A 19,030-nucleotide genomic window follows, 5' to 3' on the forward strand; every position below is an offset into this window, starting at 1 on the left:
GCTAAGTAACTAACTGCACCAGTCCAAAGCAATGACGAAAGAAAATTTCAGATGTGTTGCATCTCCTGCCCAGGAGTATTTAATCTAGGACAGAGTTTCCCAGAGAATGTTCTGCAGATAACTGTTTCCCTGGGATACCTAGGAATACAGCTACAAATAACCTATGAATGTTCAGCAGGAAAAGAGCTGAATAAAATGGAACCATGTTCTTTCTAAAAGTCTTCTCAGAACTTTAGTCAGATAAACTATAATAATTAGTGTTTCTAGAGTTTGTTAGATCATGAACTTCTTTTAAAACAAGACCACTGGGCATCTGGGATGGCTCAGTCAGTTAAGCATCTGCCTTTGGTTCAGGCCATGGGCCTGGAATCCCAGGATTGAGCCCTGCATTTTGTCGGGGGAGCCAATTCCTGCTCAGCAGGGAGTATCCCTCTCCCTTTGCCCCTCACCCTGCTCATGCTTACTCACTCTCTCTCTCTCTCTCTCTCTCTCTCAAATAAATAAATAAAATCTTTAAAAAAAAAAATCAGAAGACCACTGTTCTTCAGCTTAGGCTCTGATAAATGCTGTTCTAGGCCATGCTAACTCAAGCCTTATTTTGGACTCCTCATTAAAGTGTGGTAGGAGTATGGCTTTGCAGTCAGAAAGAAATGGGTCTTAGATCTAACCCCTTCAGGACATGTGATCTTAGGTTAAGTTTATTATAAGCCTCTCTGAAGCTGTTCCCTGAGCTTGGTGCTTCACTACCCCGATCTCAGCCTCAGCCTTACCCTGGTCTTCTCCCCTGTGGCTCTTTGGATCTCAATTCTCTTTTAGCCCATCCTTGGATTTGGGCCCACCCTACATCCTGGATGATCTGGAGATCCTTACCTAATTATATCCACAAAGACCCTTTTCTCAGGGTCTTTTTCCAAATAACATCACATTCACAGGTTAGGGCTTGGTCATATATTTGTGGACACCACTATTCAAACCAATACAAAAAGGATTATGGACCTCCAAATCACAAGTGCTTATGAAGGTTAATTTTATGTGTCAACTTGACAGGCAATGGGGTGCCCAGATATTTGTCCAAACATTGTTCTGAGAGTGTCTGTGAGGGTGTTTTTGGATGAGATTAACATCTGAATGGGTAAACTAAGTAAAGCACCTTGCCCTCCTAATGTGGGTGGGTCTCATCCAATCAGTTGAAGACCTGAATGGAACAAAAAAGGTTGAATAAAAGGGCACTCTTCCTGCTTGACTTTTTGAGCTGAGACACTGATCTTTTCTTGCCCTCAGACTTGAACTGAAATAGGCTGTTCTTGGGTCTCAAACCTGATGGGCATTTGGACTGGAACTTAACACCATGGGCTCTCTTGGGTCTCCAGCTTGCCAACTGCGTATCTCGGGATTTCTCAGCCTCCATAATCACCTGGAACAATTCCTTATAATATATATAATACACATACTACCCAAACACACACACACACACACACACACACACACACACACATCTTATTAGTTCTGATTCTCTGGAGAGCCCTGATTAATACAAGCTGCAAATCTGAACAACTGAGAAGAGGTGCTCTGGTCCTGGCTGGGCAGAGTCCCAGAAGCTGGCTGGACACCAGGAGCCAGAGAGAGGGTGTTCCCATGGAGCTTTTGTAAAAGCCATGGTTACCAAATCAGAATCTCTAGAGATGCAGTAGCGGATACCCAAACACCTTCCAATGATTTACAAAGCTTAATAGAATTAATATCTTCTTCTAAAGGGGACACTCAGGCTAACCAAAATGCCAAGTGGCTTTGCTTTTTAGCTGGAATTATAGTCATTCAGTGTGGTAACACCAATTTTCTCACACTGCTCAGAAATTTCTTAAGGGCAGTTATGCACGTTTTTAGTTAATGAAAATTAAAAGATGAATTGTTCTTTAATAAATGCTGCTTAGTAGAGAAAAGATATTTCAAACCATGAATTCCATGGAGAGACTTAAAAGGATAAATGACATTTTCCACCCTTTTGTCTTTGAATCATCAGTTCATCAGAAAGGGACATATATTACTTTGTACTAGAACCCACCCTGCACTAAGTTTAATATCACTTACCAGTTCTTATCCAGAAGCACTTAAGAAGTGGCTATACAAAGAGCATTCCAGCACCTTCTATCCACTCATTACTGAAAATAGGTTCCTTCTATAGTTTGTGTCCTTTATATAACAACTATGCTTCAACAGCAGGAAAAAGTTTGCTTCCTCTGCCAAAACAGTTGCTCATTGCCAGGGATTATGTGAGTCCCAGTCCTTTCTGCCTTGGCTGCCAGGAAGCTCAAAGTGAAATCTGCCATACAGGCATGAGTCACTCTTATTTTCATTTCTACTATCATCATTTCCCCTGCACTCACTTACTTTCCCCGATTACAGGATTCTTTGTTATCTGTCCTTTTTAAAAATGATCCATATGCATTTATGACTTCAGTCATAACCCTTCACAAGTCCTGTTTCCAGAAATAGGGGAAGATCTGAAATAACCCCAGGTTCATGAGGGCAGAGCCACTAGTCAAACTCACGTCTCCAGCTGCCACATCTGCTATCTGTTCCCCGAAATGAGCGTCTTCAAGCTCTCCCTCCTGCACCGTGGGGCTGAGCAGCCTTCCTGCTGGCTCCTCCGGGGACTGCATCACAGACCTCACATATGCAGCCATTATGTTTAGGGACACCCCAAGGAGCCATGCTCTAGGAAACAGAAATCCCCAAGCATACAGCGCAAAGGCCATCTGTTCCTGCCTCACCACAGATTCCATGCCTGGGCTTCTGGCTGCCTTGGCAGGTTGAAAGAACTGGGTCTGATTTCCCCCAACACTGCAGATGCTGGCGGTGGAGGGAAACGGCAGGAATGAACCACCCAATGCATTGCCATCCATGCTGCCCTCTGCCCCTCACATACAACCAACAATAGCGACAAAAGTCATAGTACCAGCTACCCTGTGTTGCCTGCACCTCGATGCTAGGCATCCCACATCAGCACAGCTCTTTACAACAGCCCCACAACATTCACTACTCCTGTTTTGAAGATGAGGTTTGCTCTAAGGCTGCTTGCCTAAAAAGGTAGAACCTGCAAGAAGTTCACAGCCTCTTGCACGCAAAGGGCTCACAAGCAAAACTCCTCACAGGCTCCTGGAACAGCAAACATGGCCCCTGCGACATCAGTCTGTCTACTCAGAAGAGCCACGGAAATTTTGACAGGCTGGACAAAAGCGATTTTCACCTGCCCCAGGCATGTCATTTCATCCAAATTCAGTGGACCCTAGCCTTGTCTCTACTGTAGGGAGCACTTGGAGAATAAGTGAAATAGGGGGTCTGGGGTGGAGGAGGATGTTCATTCATGTGGGTAAAAAGTGAATAAGAGAGGAACATCAATGCTGGTAATGAGTAAAGCTGAAAAAGCACCCATTTCAAACTTCCCCAAGCTGCCTGGGGCCAAAGGCCAGGCCTCCCCACCCCCTTCCTGTGCATGGATGTTGAGCGTATCACAAAATGCTGGCTCTCCTGTTGTTGTTTCTGGAAAACAAATGCTTCCTTCCAAGGTTCCCCCTCCCGGTTAATAACTGTGTTCAGGACTCCAAGTCCCTGGACGCATTACTATGGATCTGTCCAGGTTTGAGATCTCAACTTTGCGATTTCCTCCCTGTCTTCCTGGTCTCTCCAGACCCTGCTGAGTTAAAGATACAAACTTCCACCGGCCTGGAGAACACTCAGCTGATCCCGCGCCATGCCTCAGTCTTCCTCTGTGGTCCCCGGGACACCAGGATGTGGGCCCCGGTAAATGCAGTTTATTCTCCTTGTAGTCACTTCCCAAACCCATGGAAACAGGACGGAAACACCACTGGCCCCAGTGTTAGCCTTCTGCAGACTGCCCAGCCTCGTCCTCCCTGTCCATGCCCCCTTTTCATCTCAGGAACTGGGCGTAACCCCCACCTCTAGCCCTGTAATCAGGTTCTCAGACTGACTGTGAAAAACATATGCATCCCGCCCTGCCATCGGGTTATACCCCCTTCTCCTGGTCATGACATCCCCTGTGAGGTCGGCCACTGCATTCGATGAATACAAAGATTGGGGCCGCATGGCTAGAGCCACAGAAGGACACCACAGCAGCCCACCTGTGTCGAGTCTGGGGCCCACAGACTTTAGGGAAAAGTTGTTTCTGTTATATCTACAGCCTTCTAGAAGCCACCACCTGGCTTTGCTGTCCCCAGACTCCCTGGCCCAACGTATTTACATAGAGACCGGTGCTGGGCTAATGAGTTGCCACTTGAAATAGCATTTAATTTGTGCTTTGCTGTCTGGGTATGCACGTTCCTCCTGTTGTGCCCTTTGGCTGTAAGCTCTCTGAGAGCCTAGATTTCTTCTGTGCGCTGCAGTGTCTCTCCAAAGACCCTCTACAGTGGGACCTCCATCGGTGCTGGCAGCAGGGAAGCTGACTGGGGGACTAGGAGTCCAAAATGCACATAAAAATATTTGAGTACACCCCTGGGGATAAAAATATATTATATGTTTATAAAAAATTAAAAATTAAAAAAAAATTTTAATTAAAAAAAAATATTTGAGTACACAGACACAATAATAAACTCCTATATTTCCATACCACTGGTTAGGAGTTAAGAGTCTTAGAACAACCTTCTAAGAAGGGCATCTGTGTAGCTCAGTTGATTAAGCTTCTACCTTCGGCTCAGGTCATGATCCCGGGGTCCTGGGATCGAACTCCGCATTGGGCTCCCTGCTCAACAGGGAGTCTGCTTCTCTCTCTCTCTTTACTGATACTCCCTCCCCCTGCTTGTTCTTTTTTTCTCTCTCAGACAAATTTAAAAAAAAAAAAATTTTTTTAAAGAACAAAGTTCTAAGAAAAATAGAGCAGGCATTATCATGCCCATATCACAGATGAGGAACTAGGGTTCCGAAAGAGGAAGCGACATGCCCAAGTCGCAAGTCCCACACAGCAAATATGTGCAGAACCAAGGTGACAAGTCTGGGCTTCTGAGGACTCGTCTAGCCTAGTGTCTGCCACTCTACACCTCCAAAAGGAAAAGGAAGTGGGGTGAGGTGGGAACAGCCCAACTGCCCATCCACGGATGAATGGATAAAGAAGATGTGGTATGTGGGCACCGCGGAATCTCACTCAGCCATGAGAAACAAGGACATCCGGCCATTGGCAACACGAAGGAACCTTGAGCATGCGATGCTAAGTGAGAGTAAGTTAGAGGGAAAAAATGTACTGTGTACTAGCACTTATCTGTGGAACCTAAGAAGCCAAACCTGTAAAAACGGAAAGTGAAACACCACTTCCTCCGCCTGACTTATTTCGCTAAGCATGATACGCTCTAGTTCCATCCATGTTGTCGCAAATGGCAAGATTTCATTTCTTTTGATGGCTGCATAGTATTCCATTGTGTATATATACCACATCTTCTTGATCCATTCATCTGTTGATGGACATCTAGGTTCTTTCCATAGTTTGGCTATTGTGGACATTGCTGCTATAAACATTCGAGTACACGTGCCCCTTTGGATCACTACGTTTGTATCTTTAGGGTAAATACCCAATAGTGGTGTTGCAACATGGGGGCTTAAGTGGGTAGGAGAAGAATAAATGAAAGAAGATGGGATTGGGAGGGAGACAAACCATAAGTGACTCTTAATCTCACAAAACAAACTGAGGGTTGCTAGGGGGAGGGGGTTTGGGAGAAGGGGGTGGTATTATGGACATTGGGGAGGGTATGTGCTTTGGTGAGTGCTGTGAAGTGTGTAAACCTGGTGATTCACAGACCTGTACCCCTGGGGATAAAAATATATGTTTATAAAAAATAAAAAATTATATTAAAAAAAATAATAATAATAAAAAAAAAACGAAAAGTGAAAGAGTGGTTACCAGGAAATGGGCGGAGGGTGGGGAGAGTGGCACTGGAGGGATAAGACAGATGGGGCTTAAGGGTTCCTACTTGCAATGAGTAGGAAATAAGCGCCAGAGATCTAATGCACAGTACAGCAAATACAGACAATGAAGTTGAATTATAGTCATCAAACTCACTAAGAGATTAGAACTTAATTATTCCAACTAAAAAGCATAATTGTATAACAGAAGTGCTAATTATTACTACAATGGTAATCATATTACAATACATAAGTGTAGGGACGCCTGGGTGGCTCAGTTGGTTAAGCAGCTGCCTTCGGCTCAGGTCATGATCCCAGCGTCCTGGAATCGAGTCCCACATCGGGCTCCTTGCTCCGCAGGGAGCCTGCTTCTCCCTCTGACTCTGCCTTCCACTCTGTCTGCCTGTGCTCGCTCTCGCTTGCTCTCTCTCTGACAAATAAATAAATAAAATCTTTAAAAAAACAAACACACACACACACACAAAAAACAATACATAAGTGTACCAAATTTACAGGCTGTAGTTCTTAAATTTACACAAGGCTATATCAAATATATTTGAATTGTTTTTAAAATGGAAAAAAAAAAAAAAGACAAACGGCTGCACTGCAATATGTCCTTGCCCTCCATCCCATCTACAAATCCAAGTGCAGGCACCACCTAAACTATAGGTAGTCCCAGTAGACTAGTGTATGGGGGCACATAACTCTGTGGGAAATAGGTCATTTAAGCAGATCTATACTCTCAAAGCTATGAGCCTGTGAAAGGATAAGCAGAGACTAGGGATCGGCACTATACAGGGGCTAAGTCTGGGAACGAAGAGGAGAAGAAAGTGACTGAGCAATGAGAGGCATGGTAGGATGTCCCAAAAACAGAGAAGGGGGCCAGGAAAAGGCATCAGGAGAGAGAGGTGGAAGGGGAAGGGAAGGTTAGGAAGGCGAGCAAAGAAGAAAGACATAAGCGGGGAGAGAAGGATACATACTTTTTCTGTGCCTCTAGCTTTCCTGCTATAAGGGCGTCCTGGGAGACAGAAGCCATAGCATGGGCACTAGAGTTTCACTCACCTTCTTTCCAAGGATCAGCCAGCAAAGATAAAACACAAGAAGCAAGATACAAATAGAATGAGATTAAGAGAACGTTTGATACTCACATAAACCAAAGAAAAGAGAAGAAATATATTGAAGTTAGAAGCAGAAGAAAGAAAAGTGAAAGGGTTGGCCAGGTTAGGACACCACCAGAGAGAAGCAAAAGCCTCCATCCAAGACTGATACTGGGGATGAGTCGAGGAGAAGATCAGTGGAGGAGGAGTGGGGGGCCACACCATGACGCCTGCATGGGAACAATGGTCTTAGGAGGAGGAGGTCCAAAACTAGAAGACCACACAGCAGGGCCCCTGAAGGGGAGAAGACCCTGGTGTGGTCCTTATGAAAACAAGACACTCAGGCAGGTGACCCCAAAACATTTACTTTTTATTGGCAGAAGGTCTGTAGCTGATAGTCACATCTATGTGTGTTCACTGTTTGATCGTCATTTGTCCACCTGCCATGAAGGTATCGTCTGTCTTAATAAACCTATAAAAACAGAACCCACAGACTTCACGCTTCTTGAGTAGGCCATTCATGATGGTGGCCCACACGTTGGTAGTCAGTGAGTGAATTCTGATGGAGATAGTAGATCTGCTGGTCGTGACAATGGTATAAACATAGCCCATGAGATGCTCATCAAAGTGGTGTTGCTGACTGTGAGGATGGTAATGATAGTGCAGACAGTGATGAGAAGGCAGCTAATGCAGTGGTGATGCCACAGGCAACAGACATGGAGTTCTGTTCATGATGGGGGTGGGAATCACGGTGATGGTGGTTGGAATGAGGAAAACAATCTCTGCAGAGCTAGGTCACCGCTTATAAAGCACTGTGGGTGGGTGTGTGTGAATGACAGGAAGACACAGAGACAAAGAATCAGAGAAAGAGAAAGAGAGAGAGACAGAGAGAGATATCATCTGTAAATAACCCATCGTTAAACCAGAGTAACATCCACCCCAGGACCCTTCCGACAGACATCACAAATGGCCAAGGTCCATAAACTACCCTTTTCCCCTAAAATGCCTAATAAAAACAAAAGAAGGGTAAATCCATGGACACTTTTCCTTTCTCTTTAGAAGTGTTTGCTAAATTTTGTTATACAAGAACACTCACCTAGGAATTCCCTGGGGAGATTCTGAAATCATACATAACCTATGTTGGCTGAAAAGAACCTGAAAAATCATCTGAACCGTGTGGTTCTCAACTCAAATATGCATTAGAACCTACTAGAGATATGTTTGTTTTGTTTTGTTTTTCCCACAATACTGATGCCAGAACCTCATTCCATATGAACCACCTGAATCAAAATCCAAGAGGTGGGACACCGGCATAAACATTTTAAAAACATTCCCCAGATGATATTTTTTATCAACTCTCCTGATTAAGAATCTTCTGTCCTACAGAAGAAACCAGAGGAAGCCACCACCATGCAGTACTTAGTGGCAGGGTCACAACCTTGCATGCTGCTGACCCAATGAGCAAGGCTTGCTGTCGCTCTCATTGTTAAATTTGGTAAAAAAAAAAAAAAAAAAAAAAAAAAAGAAAGAAAAAAGAAAAAGAAAAAAATGCTTGGCAGTGTTGGAACACCAAGAAGAGAGAGAGAGTGGTATAACAGAGAAACCAAGAAGCTGGACCAGGGCCATGTCTGGCTTCTCATGAAGCACATCCCAGGTAGAGCTCCGAGGTAAAGGGATTTCCCAGCCCCTCTCTGCACCCCAGTTTTCTTCTCCACCCTACCCACAGCACTGCCCCATACTTAGGGTTCCTGGGGAGGCAAGTGCAATTTCAACTCCACAAGCCCTCATCCCTCAAACCCTGGCCTTGTCCCCACACTATTCCCATCCAGCCAGCCCTCAGGAGGCCCCCAAACCCAGAAGAAACATCCTCATACTTTCTTGGTGGGGACTTTGATCTTCAAGAACTCCGCCTCTCTGGCCAGCACCTGCCACGGGGCGTGTATCCGGACAAAGACGAATCCCTGGCTTTTATTCTGTAAGGTACAAAGGAAAAAGAAATGGAAACACTTAGAAGGACATAGCTTAAATTCCTGTCTCCCCACCTCTCCCAAACTAGAAGCCCTGACCTGGTGTTTGTTCTCTTGAAACTTCACCAAGACCCAGACCCCTCCTGCCCATATCCCCTTCACCAGCTCTGTTCCAGAAAGGCTCTCATGAAAAACCACAGAGTACTGCTCCCAAAGTATGGTCCTTGGAGGCTTCGTGGCTTCAGAGGGAAAGAAGAATTTAAAAGAGCCTGTCCCCAGACTGGAAATGTAAGCAATTATGATTTTCGCAGAAATCTATTACACTTTTCCGAGCAGTGAGAGGAGTTACCTTTGCTGGCGTGTGACAAAAAGCCAGACACTCGTCCTGTTCACATAGTGTCACTGTTCATTGTTAAATTTGCATGTGTTCCTACTGTGCTATGTCATAGCCGAAACGACAAAAGTGGTTCACGAAGCCCAAAAGGTATGACATAAACAGTAAGGTAGAACAATGCAAAATGACATCATAAACATAAATCACGAACAGGGCTCCAGCGTGAACACAGATTATAAATATACGTCCATGTCCCTGCGTAAGTGATTCTGTGAGTGTCAAGAATGCACCCAAAAATGGAAAGAAAAGGAAATGCAGCGATGAGCCCTTGAAAATCGGGTCTTATTGACTCAGTAATCCTCATCACAGTGCCTGTGATAAAATACTGGTCAGATTATGACAAGAAGGTGTCAATTTCTCCCCATCTTCAAATAAAACCTCAAATTCTTTTCAAAACAAGCACAGAAAGAAAACAACTACTACTGACATTCATTCAATTAGTTTTGTCCTAAAGAATGAGATGAAACCAAAACAAGTCAGAAAAATGGGCAAAAACCCCATTCTCAAGAAAGGTGTAATGAATACCACCTGCAGAATTCATTACAAACGTGCAGGGTTCACAGAAAGAGCGGAACAAGCCAAGGACACCATTACTTCATCATCACATGGCTGTGGAGATCACACAGGCCCCGGGTCCCAGGGCGGGAAGATGCTGGTGGGCCAGCCTGCCCCAGACATCAGCGTGCAGCCGAGGGGTGGCGTGGGAACCCAGTCCTAGTGCATGTGCTCTGCAGAGAGAACACTCGCAGCTTCTTGTTCCACTGGCCCTCTAGCCCCCGAGGTTTCTACTGAATTCCCACGTATTTTGTGAAGCAGGAATCACAGAGAGCAGTACTGAGAAGACACCAACTCTGCGTGCAGCAAAGGTGTTACCGCTCACGTAAAAGCAGGTGTTCCCTTCAAAAATCATTCTCCAGCTTCATTCGCGGAATGAGCATGTTCGGGGCCCCCAGGGTGTTGTAGTGGGTCAAGCTTCCAACCCTTGGTTTCAGCTCAGGTCATGATCTCAGGTTGCAAGATGGAGCCCCGCTGCATGCTCAGCGTGGAGTCTGAGACTGTCTCTCTCCCTCTCCCTCTGCCCCTCCCACTCATGCTGTCACTCTCAAATAAATAAATCTTAAAAAAAAAAAAATTAATGAATGAATGTGTTCAACAATCACCCTCTGGTCTTGATTTGGTGTTGAAGGTAACAGTGGCAGCCAGCCACATGCAGGCCTGACCATCTGCTTCTCCAATGCTCTGGACAGAAGAATAGGTAGGAAACCAGAGGACCACATTCCCCCCACAGAAGTATGCGGACCATGGCAATGAGTAAGATAAACAGCTATTTACGGTGCTCATAATGCAAGTGAAGACCATCTCTACAACTCTACATGGCAGTCCCACAATCTGTTCATTAATTCAACATCCAGAACCTACCCCCTCCCCCACTTTGGGGATGAAAGGTTACAATTTATAAGGAAGAAGGGGGAAGAAGAAATGAAGATTTTACAGGAAGACTTAACTATAGTATGAAAGTCTTGGAGAGTCTGCAAACACCTGAAAATAATAACAATAATCGTGATGTGCATATACTGAGTGTGTGTCAGGAACAAGGACAGAGCGAGACAGTCCTGTACTTTAGCACAAAGGATATTCAGGGCCAGGCTGTCAGCTGTCAGGCCTACTCCATTTTACAGTTGAGGAAATCAAGGCAGGGAAAATCTAAATCGTTGGTCCAAAGTTACATAAATATTGTGATAGGGAAAAAAAAGCTATTTAGACCCAAGCAGTCCATGCTCTACCTGATGATTTTCTTATCCATGTGGGACAGACCGAACATATTACCAGGCAGAGACACAAACCACCTCCAAGGGCTGAAACGGAACATAAAGACATGCTTTTTGGACTAAAATCCAATCAAAAGATGGATAAGGACTCTATGAGGCAGTCCTAAGATGAAACACTCAACCTTCCAGCTTCCAAGGATGACATCGTTGTGCCGAAACACTGGAAGTGGCTTTCAGCAAGGAATCTCCTCGATTCCTACGTCTGTCTGTGGTTACTAGATGGAGCCATCCATCACTTGCTGCTACTCCTAACTGTAATTTAAGCTTCTCTAATTTAGTGAAAATGGAAAGTAAGAAAGGAAACCATCTGGGAAGCTGACCTGTGACCCCAGCCCTCCATTGTGGCCCCAGTAAAAATGTTTTTAGTGAAAGATGGCAAACGGTACCATCTTTCTCCTGGAGATGAAATCATGACTCTTGCTGATTTTAATATATGATGTTTTGTCCTTGCTTTTAAATTGTGATGAATGTTTTCCTTAAAAAAAAAACTTTACCTATAATTGGTAGTGCAAGTATATATTGAATGTTCATTAAGTGGCTGCAGATGTTCCAAGTTTGAGGGAGGGTTGAGAAGGTTAAGGGTCTGAGTCCACGGCCTTGATGGCAGATCACTAGCCATCCATCCCCTGACAGCCATCCCCTTCATCCACTTAAAGCTAAGTATATGGCCATCCAGAATCAAGTCTGTATCTCCCTGTATGGTTAGGCATAACCAAACACTGATTTCTAAGCCGTGTGGTGTGGGAGGAAGTGTCATGAAGCAGCTGCTGGCAACACTCTTTAAAGACAGCAAAGGGGTGCCCTTTGCCCCTCCATAGTCCTCCCTTCCCCAGATCAGTTGCCTAGAACGTGGAGCCAAGCACATCAGACCTTGAAAGTCAAAGTCAAGGCCAGAAAGAGCAAAGTACCAAGAGAAAATCTGGGTCCTAACCTCAGAGTGTCACAACAGACTGTGACTTGAGAGAGTCTATTAACGGCAGCCTGACCTCTTGGCTAGTTCCCTCCAGCAAAGCATACTTCTCCTGTGTTCTTCTCAAGCAGGCCATGTAGTAAATGAAGATTAAAGCTGGAGTGCAGTTGGTGTGGCACTAACACCCAGCCACGGCCCTGTCAATCCGTGCGACATTGTTGCCCTCTTGTAAAAAGAAAGTCACACGAGCTGACGTGAAATGTTAGCTAGGTCTCCCAGGGAAAATCAAATGCTTGAAAACCTCTGAGCAGAACCATCGCCCAGTACGGAAGCTCTTTCTACTAACCCAGGAATCTAAAATTGAAGGGAAACACAGATCAGGCTTTAAGGGGGGGGGGGGGGGAGAAGTTTCCTTCTTCTCTAGGCCCAACTACCATCCATTCTTCCCGTATTCAGATTCTCTCTGGCAGAGCAGGGGAGTGGAAAGAGCGTGGGCTCCAGATAAAAACAGATTCAGATCTGAATCCTGGATTTTATAGTTGTAGGATCACGGACAAGGCACTGAACCAAATGAGCCTCAGTTTCTTTATCTAAATATGGATGAGAAAGACTAGACTGCAGGGCTGTTGTGAGGATTGGAGAGAAGGTTTCTGCGAAGTCCCTGCCACAGGGCCTGGACTGTGGGCCAGGGGAGAGGTCAGCCATGACCGTGCGGATGTGCTCCACCCAACCGAAATGACTGCAGGGACAGCCAGCTCCTCCAGCACCTAGCACGGGGCTGGACACAGAGGAGGTCCTCCTTGAATTCCTGCCGTCAACAGAAAGACTCAGGGAACACCAGTTCCCATTACGTTACAACAGAGACTACACAATCCTTCACTACCCTTGAACTTTTAAAATTATCAACAGGATTTTCAAAATGTCCCATGTGTCCTAAAGGAAATTCACAGGTTCAAAATAGAGCACATCTCCAGACATTGAGGATAAGGGCAGAAAACAGGACTTTCTGAAACCGACATGAAATTCAACATAAAGTAGGTAAGAGATGGCCTAGTAGAGCATATGGCCCCATCTCTAGAAGAGATTTTATAAATGCATTACCCATGTGACTAGAGGGGCTCCCACACCTTATCAGGCAACTAGAATTTAAATCCATAGAAAAGGAATGGTCACATGTCATTTGGTTCTGGTCATCAGACAAAGGAAACAGTGCCTAAAGATTTCTGCAAGCAAGCACAAACACATCCGTGTTGGGGACGCAACTCTGCCAGTCCCAAGAAATGTGAAATAGACAACGGAGCAGAAAAATCTCTCCTGCTCAGCTGAAATGCCTCACAAAACTGTGCGACTACTTTCACCATGATTCTATCTTCATAAAACCCTACAGATTCTGTGTCTCCATCTCCTGGGTGTCAAGAAAAGATACCTGAGAAGAGGATGCAGGCATTCTGGTCGAGGAAATGAAAAGCAAGTATAGATAAAACAAGAACGGTACATGTAGGGTTCAGTACCATTCATACTTGGAGGCATCCATGGGGGGGTTGGAGGGTATCCCCATGGATATGTACTCCTCAGTCATAACCTGACTTTGAGCTCTCTCAGTCTCCTTTAAGTGGTGCTGTCAGCTGGTTTCCTAGACCTGCTCACCACAAACTAAATCAGTGGAACCCAGAATTCACAAAGCCAAGTCGGGTCCCCTGTGCACCTGTGCTCTGCCTAGTCAGCCAGTGTCCCATCCTCTCCTTCCTTCCTTCCTTCCTTCCTTCCTTTCTAAAGTCACCTCGACAGCAGGCCTGATCACAGGCACCTCCTCTAACACACCAGCTCCTCTGCCCCCTCCCTGGACTCCAGCCACACAGCCCTTCCCAGGGGTTTCCAACAGCCCCAGCCCGTGTCCCACTTCAGAACCTCCTCACACTCTGTTTCCTCCCCTGCAAAGTCCCCTCTTGCCCTCAGACCCAGCCAACTCATAACCGCTTCTCACCTTTATCATCACGTCTCCAGGAGGCCTTTTCTGAACCCTGGATGATGCCTGGTCCCCCTCTTGCCTGCCTGGCTCCCGTCCTTCTCCTCCATAGCACTGGCCACTAGTGCAATTGCTACTACTTGGTATCTAGTGCTTCTTTTCCTGACTAGACCTTCAGCTCTAGGAGGACGAAGCACATGTCTCTCTTGGTGACAAATTTGTCCTCAGCAGGCGACACAGAACTGGCATATAGTATAAACTCAGTAAGTATGTAGTATAACTCCAATATGCACAGATGCCTAGTCAGTTCTGCTTGGAGCCTGTGAATAATTTCTAAAAATTGGCTACCACGGCGCAGAAAGCAATTGGTGACCTTTGGCCAACCACATTTAAATCTAGTTCTATTTCAAGAGAATAGTTCAACTACTCTTAAGTGTCATCTCTCAATCTGTTTCTCCTATTAACAACGGAAGTGATTTGAGATTCCATCTGACCAGGAACCTTATGAAGGCTTTGCAAGAGGGCCTCTCTGTTCCCACCAGTAGCTCCTGCTCTTCACTGCCTTTCCAGACCACTACTCCCTTTCCTGGAGGCCTAACCCACGTGCACACATTCATTCTGGTGCTCGCAAAACGCAATCTGTACAGAGCTAGGACTGCACATACCTAGAACTCTCTGCCTTATAGCCTTAAAGGGTGTTGCAGCATTAAGGAGAAGAACCAGGGGTACCTTGGAAAATAAAAGGGACTTCAACTATAAAAGCCTTTGGTATCTGTACTTGCCAAGCATCAGCTTTCCATGGTACCATTCAGCTTCCCCACACAGACAGCTCAGAGCAGAGCCCACCAATGAGCGTGGTGAATGTCAGAAGAACGAACTGATTTGACCAAAGGACTCTGGACATAAAGAGGCCTCCAAAGATAGCTAATATACCTTCCTCAAATAACAAATGAAGACCTAGAATGCAGGAGGCTCAGCTGCTTGGATGTGGACATGCAGCTAGTGAGCAGCAGAGCCAGGAAAGAAATCCAGGTTTCCTGACACCGGGGCCAGTCCCACAGTGCCTGAGCGGGACAGCATCGCACGTCCCTGAGGGCGCCCAGTCCATCGGAGGGCAATCCTGCAGCCTCTCCCTTCACAGGAGAGTAGGTAAATGAGGGATGGAGGAAAAGCAGTGTTGGGAGGGAACTGCACCCCCAGCAACCCCTCTCCAGTGTTCCAGCCACTTGTCAGGGTCCTTGGCAGGGACCAAGGGCCAAGCGCTCCTGGTGCGACTCTCCATGTTGTTTATGTCTTGCTGTTGTTATCCAAAGACTGCATGTGACTTTGCAAGACCACATCCTCCCTCCAGAGAGATGAGAATGAATGGGAGGCAGCCCCAGCCAAACACTGGAAACCGATACTCCACAAGCCGCCTTCCCACACAGGCCTGCCAAGCCGCCTCAACGCTGACCCCAGACGCCTGAGTGTACTCTGGTCCCGGGCCCTGCTGTGAGCTGAGAATATCAGCGGCAGCACGTTGTGGCCCAGGAAAAGGGCAGTCAGAGGAAGGGTGGGGAGATGAGCATGTGGACAACAGACAGGGACAAAGCAGGGCCAGGCTCACCTAAGGTATCACCAACCTTAGTTACCTGGGATTGGCACACGGTCCCACAGCGAGAGTGACAGAAGCCCTCAGTGACTCCCACATTCTCAGATCATCTGGGAGGCCACAGGTGACAGCAAGGGAACCTCCTCTTGAACCCTAGCCTCTCCAGGCCAAGGTGGGGATGGGTCAGCAGAGGCAGAGGGCAGGACCAACTGCCTACTGCAGCCTGTCCTGGAAACCCCCCCAAAATATCCAAGGCATGTCCCCTCTTATAGGAAAGGCTTTATCTAATCATCAACCAAAGACTCAGGACAACCTAGCCAGGGTCCTGCAGAAATGAAAATTCAGCCCATCTTGTCCTTTTTTCAAAGCAAATAGTCATCACCAAAGTTCCTGGAAGGGGAGGACACTCAGGGCTGGGAGGATCCTTTGGGTCAGCCACCAAAATGGACAGGTTCCCAGAAGCAAGCAATTATCTCTGGACCCACACAGAAGTGTCGACTCTATGTATCACCTAACCCTGCACTCCAGACAGGAGCCTCCAGAAAACCTCCACTCAAAGCCCAGGTGGAGATGAAGTAGTGAGGACAAACCCAGGAAAACTGAAGAGTCAGATCCTCTTACACACCATGGGGTGAGAGAGCCCTTTCCTCCTGCCAGTCCCGGCACAGAGGCCACCAAGGGCGGCACCGCACCCTGGAAAGAGAGCCACACGTACAGAGCAGAACTAACTGTTCTCTGGGCTTCATTCTACTTCAAAAATCCTGCAGAAGAAATGAGAGCAAATCTTCACCATATATGACACGCCGTGGGAAGGCCGTGGGTACTCAGGCCTCAGGACCCAGCCTGGGAGCCTGGCTCTATCACTTACGGGCTACGCCATTCATGACGCATCACCAAGGTCTTGAAACTCAGAGACAATGTTAAAATAACCGTAATAACTAATACCACCCAGAGGACAAAAGGACAAACAGTACAAAGACACCCACAGACTCTTTCAGGCCTACGTATTTCCGTTACCTCCGTCCTGATGATGCTTCGCAGGCATGTACAGACGTCAGTCAGAGCTCAACAGCCCCAATGCTTTGAATAGTTGCAGTTTATCACCCATTAGTTACACCTCGATAAAGTTAGAGGAAAAACATAAAACAATGCCACACTTTTCACAATTTTTTTCTTTTGGAAAAGACCCTCATTTTTCATTAAAATCTGTTACATGAATAGGCTATTTGGTTAACAATATGCCATGCTAGTTTTTAGTTAATAAATAAATATTCAGAAGTTAATACTGATCCCACGGTAGCTCAGAAGTAGACGAGATTACATAAATATTCTGCAAACTATCATGTATAAACAAAAAGGATTTTCTTGAGAGCGAACTCGGGGACAGCCACTGCTGAATCTCTGGTACTCAAAGGAGTACCAGAACTCAAAGGTACTGGTACTCAAAGGACAGAGCCTGCTCCTGCCTTTGGATCACAGAACGTATGGCCTTGACCTCCATGGGGATCCTACCAGGCTTCTTGGGTCCGACTTAAGAGAAATCACAGCTAAGCCCAGCACAGCAATAGTTCCTGACACATCCCTCAACAGTAACAAGCGAGGTCAAAGATACAAGAGAATGTTTGTCTTGGGAATCTGTAATGTATAAAGTAACAAGCTAAATAGAACCAATGAGCCAGGGAACAAATTTCTGCAAAAATAGAGGATAAAAATCCATAAGCCCTTAAGATGTTGGCAGAAAGGACAGGGCCTCTCTCCAAACTAAGGAAGGTTAGGAGGGATGAGCACCAGGCTTCAGGTACACAGGGCCAGCCCCTGACAGAGGGGAAGAGGTCACACGTAAACTATGACAAAGACCAGAGGAAAATGTTGGCCTTCCCTATTCATCACAGCAAAAGTATTTTGGACAGTCGACATCTCGCAAGTGGAATCAGATGCTGCAGAAGGCTAGCTCTCAGCCTTATGGGGGCTTCCCACTCACCCCTAGCAGGACGCTGTGAGCATTTCAATGCCCAGAGGAAGGGAGGGCAGATGTGGAGAGGTGGACAACAGGGCTGCCGTTGGTGACTGACACATATGCAGACCAAGGACGATCCACAGGTCCTGGGTGAGCTGGAAGAGTTGCAGTTTACTTCTCTTGCCTCATCATCCAACCCCATAGAACACCATAGCATCATCAGAAATGCCCCAGATCAGACAGTCAATCCTAGGGTCACCCCACAGATCAGCAGTGAGTACCACTACATCCAACAGCCATCAGACCTTCAGGCAGCCGTACCCAGTGCCTCCTTCCTTCCTTTGGCCCCTGTGATAAATGTCCCACTCAAAGAGAAGCATTTCCAGGCATTTAAAAGTCTCTACTACCTCTACAAGTACACCATTACTAATATCCCTCCTAACTCAAAACTTATGTGCTTCTTTGATTTTGATACTTTTCTCTCCTCCTGAAGAAATTTGTATAAAACCTTCAGGCTATCATTAATTAACCCCTCTTCCTCCCAAAGATGTGCCCTCTCTTCTTTTAGCCATGACTCACTTCTCCCCCAGGGAATAACTCCACTATTTCCTATGATTCAATCATCTCAACATATTTCAATTCAACAAGTCTTTATTGGGCAACAACGGTGTGTTCAGCAATGTACTAAGAGTTAAGGGCATACAGAAGAAATATGTTACTATACCATCACACACACACAGCTTTCAGACTCTTTTTGGAAACCTGATGAATGATATCTAACACATGAACCAGATGAACAACATCGTGACCAGGGGTAAGAAATGTCCAAAAGGACAGGACAACTAGTGAATGTTCATAGGATTCTTGCCTTTCACTCATCAATAATTGCCAGATTTTGCTCAGAGAGAATTACTTCTCCTGGATCTCCGCCTACAACTTCAGTGGAACTAACCCTACCACCACCTCCAGAATTAAGCCCAGTTAGCCTGAGCCAATCAGCGTATCCCTCTTCTTGGCCAAAACAATTGGTTCTGGAATCGGTTTGTAATGCAGTCAGAACCAATAAGATGTTGTAGAAATGTTGGCCAGGGATTCGGGAGAAAGCAGCTTTCCCTTTCTGCCAGAACTCTGGGGAGAAGAGTGACCGTCATTTGTCTCCATAAAGGGAAGACCTGGGTCAGCCAAGGGACCACTGAGTCAACAGAAGTAGAACCTGCAGAAGGTTAAACAGAACGGGGGAGAAATAGGGAGTCCTTGGGGACATCATTTGAGCTGCTGGATCGAGATTCACCAAATTTACTTATGGGCTTTTTGATCGCATGAGCTCATAAATTCCCTTGGTCGTTCAAGCTGGTTTGAGTTGGGTTTTCTGTCCACACAACCCAGAGTTCTCCCTGATCTTAGAAATCAGT

At 46.0% G+C, this 19,030-nt stretch overlaps 1 protein-coding gene across 1 annotated transcript in view; it reads right to left on the reverse strand.

The window, feature by feature from the left end:
• The window catches only part of ANO2 (anoctamin 2), a 348,569-nt gene that overhangs the window by 258,700 nt on the left and 70,839 nt on the right, over window positions 1-19,030 (reverse strand). The window contains exon 4 of the mRNA XM_059184572.1: window positions 8,879-8,977. Within this exon, the coding sequence (XP_059040555.1) occupies window positions 8,879-8,977 (99 nt within the window). The remainder of the gene's footprint in view (window positions 1-8,878; window positions 8,978-19,030) is intronic.

Source organism: Mustela lutreola, chromosome 8 (assembly GCF_030435805.1).
Source record: "Mustela lutreola isolate mMusLut2 chromosome 8, mMusLut2.pri, whole genome shotgun sequence".
Taxonomy (NCBI): Eukaryota; Metazoa; Chordata; class Mammalia; order Carnivora; family Mustelidae; genus Mustela; species Mustela lutreola.